General features: G+C 43.6%; 1 protein-coding gene across 1 annotated transcript; it reads left to right on the plus strand.

Moving 5' to 3' along the window:
* Positions 1–3,529: 3,529 nt before the first annotated feature.
* Positions 3,530–9,109, plus strand: SARC_09244 (hypothetical protein). The gene has a single exon (XM_014296747.1). It carries the CDS (start codon positions 3,627–3,629, stop codon positions 8,937–8,939), a length of 5,313 nt encoding a protein of 1,770 aa, XP_014152222.1. The 5' UTR covers positions 3,530–3,626; the 3' UTR covers positions 8,940–9,109.
* The last annotated feature ends 6,143 nt before the right edge of the window (positions 9,110–15,252 follow it).

Raw genomic sequence — 15,252 nt, forward strand, 5'->3', positions numbered from 1 at the left:
TATATATACTGTACACATGTATACACACAGCAGTCAGAGAAGTAAAACAGGCATAGAGGTGAAGTTTTGTACGTCGATTTTTTTGTCATGTTTTTTGTCATGTGGTGAATGGCATCGATAGCCAAAATAGCGATCCGATTGCAAGAAAGACGGCCGAATTCACTGCCGGGGGCTGTCAGCGACAAAAATCCTATAAAAAAATCATAATTTTGTCATTCAATCCACAACCATTTGAGTACATTTATTTAGTCTTTTTAAGCTCGCTTCGCTCTCGAGTGTTGGATTGCTGATATTTAACATTTGTAGTTGAGACTCGGAGCATTTTGTTTTCATAACAAATAGCGGCGAAAACGTACCAAGAAACGTAGATACAGACAACCGAAACAAACACACTTTTTGACAAAAAAATGTTTTATGTAGTTTAAAATACATTATTATTTTTTAAACCTAAACAGGTTTGAAAAATTAAAAGCAGCTCGCTTCGCTCGCGCCTACCGATATAATCGAAAAATCACCCAAAGTCTATATTTATATGTTTTTAAACTTTTATATAGTACAATTTATCGAAAAACGCTCTCTTCGCTCGCTCCTGCTACCTAATTGGAAAATCATCCAAAGTCTAAGTTATATTTTTTTCTTTTTCTTTTTAAGCTTTTATGACGCTCGCTCCTTGCGCTCGATCCTGCAACATAATAGAAAAAGGAAATAGGTATTATGATAAAAACTTGATTGTCCGATCAAACCCTTTTCAAATCATTATAAAAAAATGATAAATAATTTCATGACCCTCTAGCATAGCCTTCTGCTGAACGGACTAACGTCCGTAGAACATAATTTGAATATATTCTGATATACCTTCAGAAAGCATGTATGATTTTGGTTGATAATTTGAATTCGCGCAGTGCTTGTGTAATATTTGGTCTGAAAGCTCGTATTAAAAAAATTGATAGCTTGAAACTGCTCGCTTCGCTCGCTACTTCTCTACTACTATTTTAAAACAAATACATTTTATATGTCATTTTTAGCCTGCTACTAGTGAATATTAATTTTAAAACAAAATGTTAATTTGAATCCGCTCGATTCGTTTGCTACTCGTGTTCTATTTATTTTGAAAGCTGTGTAATATTAAAAATTGATAATTTTAATTTGCTCGCTTTACTTGCTACTTGTGTAGTATGTTTGTTTTGAAACAAATATATTATACAATCGTCATATTTAGCCTGCTACTGCCTTTAGCGTTGTTGTTTTTTTACAGAACAAATCAAACCGCAAAACACATTCTTGAGTATTCAGTATTTCCTATTCGTGTCCTGTCCCGTGTCCAGGGGGATGAAGGAATTTAAGTTTTTCAGCAACATTCAATTCGCACGCTACGTATTAATTGTTTTAACAAATAGAAACAAGACTTTTAAAAATCATTCAGAAAGCTGAGATTATTTTTTTAAACAAAATAGAATGGATTAAGTATGTATGGGGATTTTTTTAAATTCCCGAAATCATGTTCAATCCTTTGTTTTGAAAAAATCATTCATATTTTGACTGCTGATGCGTTCATTGTTATTTTTTAAAACAATTTAAAATTTAGAAAGTATTCATCACCAGTATTTCGAGGGTGGATTTTTAGTAAATATTTTTTTTAATTTGATTTTATATATACAGCCTGCTACTGCATTCAGTTTTTAATAATAATTTAGAGGGCTAGGTCAGCTAGTATTAAAAATAGATATTTGAAATCAGACCTTTAATTTACCCACTGTAGTAATAAATTTAAAATCTATATTTAAAAAAGTTTAGCCTGCTACTGCATTCAATGAATAATATTTATTTAGAGGGCTATGTCAATATGGAACAATTTTTTTAAATGAAAGTGGAGAGGGGTGGGGGCGGTGGGCTAGAATTCACTCTAAATAGTTTTGATAATTCGCTCGCTCCTTGTGTGGAATGTTTTAGCGCTCGCTTCGCTAGCTACGCTTGTGTAATATATTTATGGGGGGGGTGGGACCCCCCCCCCCACATCTCTATTTTCCTTTTTGTATAAAGGTATTTTTGTGATTGGGAGAATCTGAAAGCGCTGCAAAATCATTGTGTTGTATTTTTGTCTCAACTCATTGCTATTTTAAAGTCATAGTTATATATTTGTACTAGAAGCTGGTACAAATTTTCATGTAGTATATTGTAATAAATGTATATAAATGTAAAACTCCAAATTTATACTTTGTTTCATTGGGTGTTTCTAAAAAGGCAGCAAAGAAAGCGCGTCAATTTTTTACTGCTATTCATTTTGAACTAGAAACTGGTACAAATGATTTTATTTTTCGTGGAAATCTTCAAAAACCCACCCCGTTTTTTTTTCATATGACAGTTGGCGTTGCCAATATTTATTTCCAAAATCGCAAGTGTGTGACCCACATATGTGACATAGGCACAAATTTTCACAATTCGCAAAAAAAATATTGCAGTTTTGGATTTTGAAAATCGATGAAGCTAAATCTGACTGTTGGTTTTGCGACCACTATGTTTGACGCTCAAATCTGACGCGTTAAAATTGCAACTTTATGCACAGGAGTATTTTAGGCCCGCTCTCATCCCTGTGTGATTTTCAATGAAATGAAATGTGAAATACGAAATTTCGTAGCCCGAATTTCATTTCTACTACTCAAAAGCATTGCGGCGAGACCAGCAAACTGTACCAACCCTGATTTTCAGGAATGAAACATACATATTTGTTTTAAAAAAAAACAAAAGGATAAATGTTTTTGGTCAAATTTATTTTTTGGGGGGGGGGGGGAGGGGGGGAGGGAGGGGTTTCTCTTGAACTCTATACTTTGAAACCAAAAAAAACTTTGAAAATAACCAATAGGATCACAATTTCACTCATATTTCATATTCCATCCATCCAGGTGGAAGTTTTGTACTGTATGTACTTATTTATGTATTTACAAATGAAATTTACTTATTTTAACATTTCACTGAATTAAATATAAATATATGACTATTTTTTTTAAATGTAGGTGATTGTATGTACATATTTACAGTATTTATTTGTTCTATTTAGGAGGCTATGATTTATTTCATCAGTTTTATTTTTTTAGATTACCATATTTATTGATGACATGTTGTGTTTACTTAGGAATACTAGAGGGCTCGGGCGTTAATAATTCTATAGTGACGGGTGTCGTATAGACAAAGGCCATTTTTTAGCCTTCCAATTTTAAAAGAGTCGTAATGTCGTATATTGACTGTTTGGTACATATTTGTTTTTTATCTACATATATATTGTATATATTGACGTATGTGCATAAATATGTAAATACAGTACATATATATAAAAATACATACATATTTAAAAATATGAATGTAAATACATGTATTTAAATAGTTTTTTTGTTGCTGTTTTTGTTTAACTTTAACTTGTTTTTTTATAAAATTACAAATGAGAAATTGATCAAGTAAATTCTTGTTATGGATGCTGTGTTTCTCATATATTTACTGTGTAAATACATTTGAACACACTCTTTAGCTAACGTTAGCTAACGAGTAGTGCATGAGGTTGTGCGTACGTATGAGATAAAAGTCCAACCCAGGTGATGGTAAGATTCAAAAATTAGAGCTAGCATCATAGCATTATGAGTCAGGATAGCCCTGCGGCCGTTCCTGGGAAACCGTATTGGACCTACTTCTCAGACATAGTAGTCGAGAATGTTAGCGGCGCGATAGATACGGTTTCCAAAGCAATCAAAAGTTCGAACTCCGAGAACTTGAATAATAGTGGATCAGATACGAATGAAGAAGATGGTGATTGTTTAAAAGGTGCTGATGAGGCTGATAATACTGTGTATGGATCGAGCCTGCGATTCAACGAGACTATCAAGCGCATGAGCTTAATGTTAGAATCAGAGACAAATACAAATACAAACGCAATTACAAATAATAGTGACGTAGCAGACAAAGGCGATGCCAAATCAACTCCAACGGTGTCACTAACGGATATGGGCAGTCGTATTTTACCTGTACATCACTTCTCAAGTAGTGGTCTGATTCTATCTAATGAAGCACTAGCTACGACGGATTGGCATAAAGTCGACCTTACTTCAGAAGAACAACTACCGAATGTTAGTGGTGATGTGCAACGAGGTCGTGCAGCGTATTTTGATACGTTGACAGGTCCAGAGAGTCGACCAGTAGCATTCGCTTTGCCACGAGCGGGTAGTATACCTCGCCCTGGCAAAGGCAATATGGCATTTTCACGTGCGAGGAGTTATTCAGTATCTGGTAGTGCATACAGGGGTAGTCATCCCAACAAGCCTAGTACTAACATACATAAAGGAAAGAATGGTATCGGAAACAATGTTATCTATAGGATCGATCAAACTCGTGAGAGGGCTTCGTCTAGTAGAATAAAGAACATATTAAGACCCACTCAGCCCGCTCAGAACAGCAGCATGCGTATGAACAGGAGTGCGAGTTTGAACTTTGGACAGTCACACTTGCAGCAATCACGACACGATAACAATAGCAGTACAAAGCGTTCACAGCAATTTATGCCTGGGAATCTACCGGCACGTAGTTTATCCGAGGCGCGGTACAGAGCACCAGGCTCGAGCGCATCGCCAATGACAACCAGGCCCGCTTCCCATAACGACTCACGTCTTGTATCAGATTCGAGGATTTTTGTATCGAGCCGTCAACATCGTACAGAATCTAGCTCTTCCACGTGTTCGGCCAGTCCTTCTATGCGAGGCCCTCCACGTCGTACGTCAGACTTGGCTGTTCGTACAAGATCAAACTCTGCCTCTCGTTCGGTTAGTCCTGTTGTGCGAGGGCCCCCGCAACGCTTTTCAGACATCACAAACCGTACAGACTCACCCACATCCTCAGAACTCATCAGTCCTGCTGTGCGGTCTCTCCCACGTCTTACGTCAGACATCGTAAGCCGTACAAACTCAAAAGCATCCTCGGTATCCGAGAATCAGGGTCTACCCAATCTCACAAGTGGTAGATCGGGCTTTGTACGTGGCAAATCAGACATCACACTTGATACATCAGGTGTTTCATACAACCGAAGATGGTCGAACGTGCCTGGGAGCGCATCGAATAAGCCGGATCCCGTATCACGTAGGCGGCCGAGGAGCATGATTATGACGTCAGATGTTCGTTACCAATCGGTATCGCTATCGGATACACCCACTGACACGCAACAAGCGGCACCCATAGCCCCACATCGGTCCCAAGGCACTCCCAATAGACCGAAGTCTCACCTGTGGCTGATATCAAGTGGCCAAACGAGTTTTGACAATGGGGGTGATCACAGTGGGGGTAGTGTGTTTAGACGGACAGACTCCTTGCCGTGCATTGTACCTAAACCACGACCACGTAGCATCTCGCAGGTGCCGCGGCATAGTATCACGTCCGTGAACAGCGTCACTTCCTTAGATAGTAATGCGAGTGTGCAGTCTCTATACACACCCAGTATAGTAAGGCTGGAGAGTGTCCGATCATCGTCTCGCACAGGCAGAAGATTGAAGCGTAGTTTGAGTGCCAGTAGAAAAAACTCTCGGGACAGTTCAAGCCATGGGACACAAAACCTCACAAGTGAGCAGAGAGCTAGTGTAGACGAATCTACGCATACTACACAACCTTCACGATCTCGCTCACAATCAGTATCAGCAAATAGGCCACGTCAATATCACAGAGGTATTCAAGGTGGCAGTGATGGGGCAGGAGATGATGTACGACGAGATATTCTGATACCCAAACCTACTCCAAAAACTCGTCCGTTGTCAATGTTTGGACCTTCGAGTGGTAGTATCTTGAGGTCAATATTGCGCTCAGAGTCACAGAACGAACCCCGGAAGCAGCACTCAAATACTGATAGCACCTTGCTGCGTGCTAGCGAGATGAAAATGTCGCTTTTGAGTCCACTACCGGACACATGCGTTGTCAAGGGGGACGAACGGGTTGAGGTCATAACCAATGATCGAGCAGACAAAGCCGAAACAGCACAAAATGCCGACGAATCGAAACAAGAGGCTACCGTTCCAGCCAATCCGGAAACACCTACACCAAGAACGGAGGAGCGAACACAAACCATTGTAGGTGATGGGATCTTTATCGAGTCACTCATATCACCGAAGAATAGCGACCGGCATATGAGGGGTTCAACGAAACATATTGAGAGCAGTTACGGCCCGATTATTCGTAGGAACAGGTCCCAATCGGAATCGCAGTATGGCATAAATGCGGGCCAATCCGCCCTGCAGAATATAGCGCTGGCAAACGCCGTACGCTCGCACTCGTCAAGCCTGCAAAGTATAAACGATAGCGTAGAGGAGGGCTCAAGCACGGATACGTGTATGAGAATAAAGACATCTATAGGTACGAGTTCACCTGGAGATATAGATTCGGTGGAAATTCGAGCTACTCCCGAACTGCAGAATCGCTTGGCCGGAGTGGAATCCTTGGTAGCGGAGGATTTCAGCGCGAAACGAGGGCGGTCTGATGTTCTGCGCCGGCGCGCGTTCGCACGCAGCCGATCGCAGTCGGATGTGGGACGCAGACACTCATCGTACAATCCGAATAGTTACAATTTCAAACCCAAATTGAATTCTAATCCCAATTCTATTTTTAAATTAGGGATGACAGGCAGAGGTAGGGCGAATAGTGCTGGTAGGGAGGAAGGAAGTGTCACTGAACTCTCTAAGCGTAGCAATACTATATCGACCATGCTGCCTGCTACTGAGAAGCTCTTGCGAACACAGTCGCTGACCTCAACTAGTCGCACACACCCGCAAAACGAGCAACACGGTTCAGATAATACGCAATCTCTTGTACGCAGAGTTAACTCATATTCTGCAGGGGGTCAACAATCGAGATCGTTACATATAACGGATAATACGCAGAGTTACAATGACATCAGCCTTAAAAACTCGCGCTCCTATCTAGAATCCATGGCGGCCACGCCGTATGGAGAAAGTTATGATAGCAATCGGCGAGCCTATAGTATTACCAGCAGTCATCAGAGACACTACAGTCCACAACACAGCGACCAGAGGAATGTCCACAGCCAGATGAATCAAGGCAAATCCGAAGGTAATTGGCATAGCTACCAATTTAATGACAGCAGCAATAGGAACATTCACACCAATGACATCAAAAAAAGGACCTATTTCAGACCTGTATCACGGGCACGCTCGGCTAGTACTACATCGCTGCGCACGCTACGAGAGTCAGACGCGAGCTTAGGCCCTGTATTGGGTACATATAGCAGTTACAACTACACGAACACTGTGGATACCTCTATGGAGAGTCTGCTGACCCACGCCGACTTCATGGGTCAACAGAGTGGGATACAGTGGGCAAACGCAGGAGATAGTAGAGGTAATGCACTGGCAAGTGAAGATGAGAGTGCACTTTCATCCTCGTCTCTCTCGCCGAAGTCTCTGCATGTGATGTCCAATCCCATTCAGACCAAGCAGAGTTCGGTCAAGAATTTTGCGGCGGCGGGCAAGATCGAGGACGTCGCCCACCGACGCTTGCGACTACGTCCACGTTCACGTAGTATGCGTTCAAATCGGCCCCCTCCCAGGATGCTGGGTAGTCATTCGGATCTGGGGTATGACAGTAGCGGGTATTCCGGTGGGTCACCTTTGGCGGGTTATACAAGCCTGCCCTCGTCACGGCCGGCCTCGATTTCTTCGCTGTTGACACGCAGCAATAACAGTCTCGGTAGTATCACGCTGACGGAGACGGTGGAGGCGGGGACGGAGACCAGAAACAATGCGGTGCTTGAGTTTGGCTCTGGCGGTGGTTTCGTAAGGTCTGATAGTTGCCCGACTGGGATGCAGGCTGACAATGTTGTGGCATTTATTGGACAGGGTCAAGATACTTTTGCGCAGCAGAACCGGGCTGCCAAGATGGACCAGGATACACAGGCACAGCTAGATACGGCGATCCGTACAAGTACGTGTTTTTATACGGATGCAGGTGCAAATATGTGCGAGTCGAAGGGTGTTAGTAGCTCGGGTCTGAACGACTTCAGGGTTGGGAGCCTCGATAGCCTTGTATCTATCAGCGCTGGAAGGGCTGTAGAGCTCGAACAAGTGGTCGAACACGACAACGAGAGTGACTCCATATTCATACAGAGACACCTCTCGCTACCAAACGAGGTAGTACCCGGCCTAAGTTGGCTGAGCAACAGTCACAGTCAGTTTCAGTTACATAAAGAGACCAAATCCGCGAATGCATTGGACGCTGGTACAATGCTACCTGATGCCGATAGGACCGGCCGTGAGCGCATCACTTTCGATGAAGATGTGCGGGTGGCAGCTACGTATAACAATTCAGAGTACAACCGTACGAATAATCGCGAATCAGAGAGTAAGAATAGAGCGAGTACGTTTAGCATTAAGGGGGCGAACAAGGCAGAGAAAGTTCGTGAGTTGTTGCGTTTTCGGTGGGGGTCTGTACGCAGTAGTAGCAGTCGGTCGTTAGCCACGAATGATTCATCGTGCTCCAGCACAGATGAAGCAGACGCAATCGAGGATAACCCTCCGAGCGAGAGTGATAGCCATAGCAACGGTGAGGGTATCATCAAAGGAGAACGAGGAAGGGTCACAGCTGTAGCTACCTCTAGGTCCAAGGAGAAGAGCAAAAAAATTGTCCGTAGCTGTAGTGTGCCTGTTGGGGTAAATGATGTGGTCACTGGACGCAAACGAAGGTTTTCAGTCAGTATTAGGCGGCGTACAAGGAACAAGAAGAACAGTGAGGCCAGGATTATGCAGCTAGACACCGAGGACGGCAAAGACGATAGTTTGATGATGACCATGGGTGAGTTTTTGTTCCAGGGGACCAATAATGTTGCGGAAAGAGAGGGAGGGATTGTACTGACTATGGAGGAGTTCTTGATGGAAAGCTCAGCGGGTACTCAGTCGGTGGTGTGATGCGTGGGTACTGGGTTTGCGTAGTGATGGTTGGTATTGGTATCAGTATCATTAAGTGAGAACAAAACTGTGGTATGTAGAGAGACGCAGGCGAAATAATATGAATCGTTATAAAACGCAGATGTGTACGTATATTACAAGTGTATACTTACATATTACCAAATATCGGCACACATTTCTTGTTTTCATATGTTCGTCCTTTTCATATGCAGACGTATGCTCGATTTCTACTATGATTCGTACTGAATAATGTAGCTTCCCGTGCATCTAAACGTCTAGATACACGTATTAGTGGTGCAAGAACATCGGCCACGTGAGTTTAGGGATCACGGACGTGTGGCTTACAAGACTACATCAGATCAATATGTATTACTTCTCCGTACTATTGATACTCGAGACCTTAAAGTTCAGGACTTGAGCTATCCTCAGTTCGTTCCCCGTTAAATAACGGTTTTAGCTATAACCCTTTGCGTTAAACTTGAGCGTTCATGCAAAATAAAACTACAAATGGAACCTGGGTGTAAATATCGAGTGAACAGTTTATCTTTGTTACGTTTCAGGAATTCGGGATGTCACCTGGGTGTAAATCTCGAGTGAGCAGTTTATCTTTTTACGTTTACGATCAACATTTACGGCATGGTTGCAGACCGAACTGAGGTCTGGACTCTCTTGTAAGTCTTAGCTCTTGAGTCTACTCGTATCTGTTTTGGTTTAAAACAACTATATACAGTATTGCCAAGTAGGGAGTGAGCAAAGCTCGATTGGTTTTGTGCTTGTCGCAAGCTAGTTAATATGTCTTTTTATCATGATCGTACAACAAATTCTGAAGTCAGAATAAAATCAAGTTTTGCATTTAGTTATTATACGTGCGCGTTCTCATGAGAGTCCCCCACTCTTGCACACAAGCCTTTACTTCGCGCCTGGGCGAAGTCTTTATTTTCTCCAGCGTCCCGTCCAGTTCCAGACGTCTACGAGGGTGTTCGATTAAGTTCTTCAGAATCTGAAGGAAGTGTTTTTTCGACCCTCACTCTGCAGAGTTGGGATAGTCATCTGCGTGTTTACTTGTACGGATTGCAGTTGATTGTTCGTTTTTGTGTGCGCGTCATTTAGTGATGCACTTGTAGCTCATATGACCTTGACGTGGTTACCTTTTTCAAGTCTACTTCCGATATGAGCTGTGCAAGTAATATTTCTCTCTTCTTCTCACTCGGCTGCCTCCGACATATAAAATGTTAACCTGTAGTCACTCTGCCTTCGTTAGCCAATTAAGCAACATTCGTCGTATAGCCTTACGTTCGCCGATTGTCATTCTTTGTAGAGAATGGATGATACACGTAAGCCTAGTCTAGTCCGCAAACATTTCGTGCATTCGCATCGTAGCTGATGTGCACCTACTATGGTACACTTTGAATTAACTCTAGCAACATTCGCGGCAAGCGATTCAGATGCCGATGGTACGAATGATGCCCCTGCTTGTTATAAGATAGAAATAAAAATAAACAAGTAGAGCAAGTACACATGTTGCAGCCACTACATCGTAATCTACAGAAATTTCATCCCTGCTATACCAGTTAGTACATATATCTCTGATATACCACACCGCGTGTTCTAATCCCATCAGCATTGCCCACACGGGTTGCTTGACCATCAGCCTTGGCTCTGACACATTATACCTCCTTAAAGGTCCCCACAAATTCAGTACTGTATTCACCTCTGTCGCGATTAAAACTTGTCGCGTATAAAGTAGTGTCATCTGTAAGGTATACTAAGTGTCTCCTAATCTGATCGCCCTACTCTCTTTCCGAAAACACTGGATTTCGGGAGGCCAACACAAACCCCAATATAAACACAGCAAGGTCTGTAAATCAACACAGGCCAAGTTTACACAAATACAAGAAGTTTGATACTGTAACTTTGTAGGCCGGCATAATTTTTCTTCTTCACATGAACCCAACTTTCACGGAGATCGATAGTTGAAGCTTATCAAGCCCAAAGAACCACCCCAAGTTCGCAGACACAATTCGAAGGTAAGCGTCTATACTTACTTTCTACATCATTGTTACATAAGTAGCTGTTCAAGAAGGTGTGAACGTGGTGGGGGATCGAATTTCTATTTTAGATTTACGGCAGTACATCACGTAATCCACGCATACTCACACCACAATGACCGCTCAACACACATATCAGCACGACGAAGTGTACGCACACGAGTGAGCTCAAACCGCACGCACAACAGAATAAATGCACACGGTACAGCCACACCTCAGGCAATTCAAGCGAAAACAATGCCATCAGCTTAAGCTACATAAAAAAAGGATGCAATTGGACGACCAACCCCCACCTCGGGGAGTACCCTTGGGCCCCGCAATGAGTAAGTTATCTTGTCAATCGACACGACCATCTACAATGACAGCACGTACATTGTTGACATACTAGTGGACAAACTATATTCACAGCAGGCGGACGAGACCGGTTATACACGAGCACTCTATAAACTTAGAAAACCCGTACACACAGCAACCAACTCGATTGATACCAGATCTGGATCAATGCTTGATGCAGCTGTATAATTAAGCTATGACGAACTGTGATAGGGATGATCATGTTGAGTGCATTGGAGTTCAACGGCGTTATCGGCAATCTAAGGTTAATCGGTCACAAGCACAAGTAGGAGATAAGATCTCAGTTCCTTTTATGAACAAGCCACTCAGGTTGAAAGAATTTCCCAAGTGGCCACGACACAACAGAGTTTGTGTCTGTCGCAAAAATTCTCTTCGCGAGCAATAACGTGCCCTTGGTGCAATACCTATCACAGGTGCAAGAGTTGTTAACGACACAAGGGCTCATACATTCCTTGAAAAACAAATTGCATGATTGACTGGCTACTGCCAAGAACCAATTGGTGATAGTCAAATACAAAGTAAATATATCTGGGAGTTGACATCTATTCAAATTCGGTCAGAAACTCTGATAGAAATTAAGGTTCCAAAACCCTAGTTGAATTAACTAGGTTTAACGCCGTCTCCACAAATAAACCCCAAATGAACCCTTTTGAGTATATCTGATCACACCCCTCCCAAGCGGAAGCGCGGAACGTGTGCCAGCTTCGGAGATTGAAGATCTACTCGTCTCTATTCCTTAGAACGAATGGCATCCTACAAGACTCAATCGTCGGCCCCCAGCTCTTTATTATCTACATGGATTCCTTAGCTGTCACGCTAGCACAATTTCGGCCCAAGCTCCTCCGTTCTTATTTATTTGTCGATGACACACGGATCCAAGCCCCTCGATCGGTTTCGCTCCAGCCCTTTTTAGATGACATCGATGCGTGGGGGCGCAAATCTGGCCTCGAACAGGGTGTCATTAAACCCCGAGTACGATCTACCGACTTGTGACACGCGGCTCCAACCCTCCGTATAAATGGTGAGCTTATCACGCCGACGCTTGCAGACGCACCTTGGAACACACGTTACCTCCCCCTGAAACTGGCGCCCACACATGCCGAACCGAAACACTCCAAATACCTGGAGTTCCCACTCTCTCACGGAGTACCAGGAATCAACCTCGCTAGACATATGGAATCCCTGGTTGCAGTATTGTCACTGGGTATCGCCTCTTTCCGCGCTTATGGATTCTAAGGCTTCAGCTGGCGACACCCCCGTAACCGACTGGTGATGTTCAAAACATTCATCCTATCCACGGCTACATATGGGCTGAACATTATTGCCTGGGCTCCGCCTATATGGAAGGATGCGTTGGACCCCCTATTCGAGCGCTTTAACTCAGCACTCATTCAAGCAGCAGCCATCATCACGGGCACTAAATACCCTCGGTTTCCCAAACATCAAACAAACTTACTTCATTTTTGCGGCCTGTTCCCCGCGCGACCATTCGCGGACTACCTTGGAGGTTGCCTGGGAATACAACTCGACTCAATGGCCAGCACAAATCCACTTACCCCTTTGACGCAACCCGCCTGGGCCCACGATAAACCATCACTGCGCTTCCTATACAGTATCTATGCTCACCTGAAAACTGTACACAAAACCACGGGCGGGCGTACACCCGACCATGTAGCCCTCCGCCAACGCTGTGACGACATCAGGAAGAATTCAACAAAACGTTGGTCCAACAAAGAGATCGCGGCAATGGCCCGGCGCCAATTGGGTAAACCGCCAACCTCAAACCGAGACACAGCCAGACACGACAGCTTCAATCGCTGCTTCGAGTTTACACCAATCTGGCTCTGTGCTATGACTGTAACGAATACGTACATGTTCACATTGCTTGACTACCGCACCGACGGCTGTCTCTGCCCTGTCTGCCCCGGTAGCCACAAGTTCACTACCAGCCACTTTACCTGCATCCAACAACTGATTCGACGCATTCTGGACGTCACGAAACTACCGCCCATTGGCTCTGACCTTCTTCAGCAATCACAGGAGTGCCACGACTTCCACGGTATCTGGACCCTCCACGAACACCTTGGATCTTTTCTCCAGCATGTTGAAGAACCACCGTACCCTCACCCGTCCCTGACACATCCACGGATGTTCCCCATACCCCGGCTAATCACTTTGTTGAAATACTACTTCCAAATATCGGTTCAAACCAAATCATCGCGCTTGTTGGTTCCGACTATGATACTTCCGATCCAGACCAGCCAACACATACCAAATTCATCCGTAGTCTGGTGCGACATTGGATTACCCCCATCCTCGCTTCTCAACCGGATTATGACGGATAACCTGGTCCTTCTCGGTATTTCGTACTCTGCACTAACCCATTCCGCGGAACTACACGGCGCAGACTCGATCCGTACCACAGAGGTGTGTACTCTACTTAGTAGGTCAGCAAGCGAATATATGGAACATTCGATAGTAACAGTATTTTGTCAACACCGGCCCGAATTGACTCAGCACATATCTTCAATTGTCGACTCACTTGGCCCAAGCTTCAAACGGGAATTTACTGACCACTTCTTCCCATCAATCTTTCCTGAACCACTACAGCGACTATGAGAGCCATTCCATATGTTCATACATTGTATCATACATACTTGCCATTTTTGAAATAAATAATATTATCCCTATACATGAATCGCTATTCAATCCTCCAGGAACCAAAGCTTTTTCCCTCAGAGCTAGAGCTATGGCTGGCATTTAAACTCAGAGAGCTGGAGGGCTCGGTTACTTACAACCACTCAAGTAAGGTTTGTAAATTATAAGAAAAAATGAACTAAATATTAATGAAAGCTTTGTCACGACTGCGCTTCCTTGACCGTACTTGGGTATCCTTGTGGTACGCCACTACGTCTGTGGACAAAGTACCATAGACGAAATTTTAGGTTCGAACTAAAGGACCAAACCTATGAGAAGATTTCAGGACCAGACCAGAGGGCCGTTCATGGAGGAAAGATCTCGCTCCCCATAGGAAAGTGATTGATAGATACAGCAAGCGCGCAATTGATAACGGAACCTCTGACTGAGTGCACTTATTTGAACTTAACGCTCTTTATCGAGCACTACTCGGCTTTGACTACATGTCGCTGGCATAATCGTGTCGTTGGCATCATTGGACCTCGTTCCCAGGCTGGTTCACCTTCACGTCAACGCACAAGATAATGTTTTGCCAGTCTCGTCGTTAACGCGATGCTGTATAATGTGTCGGGAGGCTAACGTCTTGCCATAAGCTCTGACCAGAGGACCGGGCCCAGAAGATTGTTTCAGGCCCAGACCAGAGAACCCGACCAGATAGGGGAATAAACGCCACATTTCGTTTATTCATATCGATATTTACACGATATAGAATTTATCTACGTGTTTATTTATTCTAAGGCATTAGTATCGCCTTTATTAGACCGAATCTTACAATCTGATCGAAAAAAAACCCGAAAGGATCCAATCGATACTAGTAGTCTGGCGTTGTTATCTAGGTCTTTGAAAGAGTTTGGACAGATTATGCTTACAGCCAATCTATGGAAGAACCTATGGTTCGAAGCAGCGCAGCAGAGCTTTAAGCCATCCTCTTACAAGTATAACAAGTTAGAGAAGGCGAAACAAGCGTCACTAAGCTGAAAACGTGGAAAGAGCAGAGTGAGATGATCGTCCACTTATTTTCGGCGACCGGAATTGCTTGTATCGATCATGATACCACCGGAAGAAGGAACGCCGGTGTCCCACTACTTATTAGAGTTGGACACACACATGTCACGGGCCCAGACTCAGGAGATGTCACCTGACAAGCTGTCCATGTGTGTACTATGGGTGCAGACAATCTTTTGGTCAAACCTACATAGGAATAATATTATTTG

The sequence above is a fragment of the Sphaeroforma arctica genome, assembly GCF_001186125.1.
Source record: "Sphaeroforma arctica JP610 unplaced genomic scaffold supercont1.916, whole genome shotgun sequence".
NCBI classification, from domain to species: domain Eukaryota; class Ichthyosporea; order Ichthyophonida; genus Sphaeroforma; species Sphaeroforma arctica.

Coding starts and splice junctions, on each gene's coding strand:
- SARC_09244 (XM_014296747.1), top strand. CDS start 3,627: ATGAGTCAGGATAGCCCTGCGGCCGTTCCTGGGAAACCGTATTGGACC.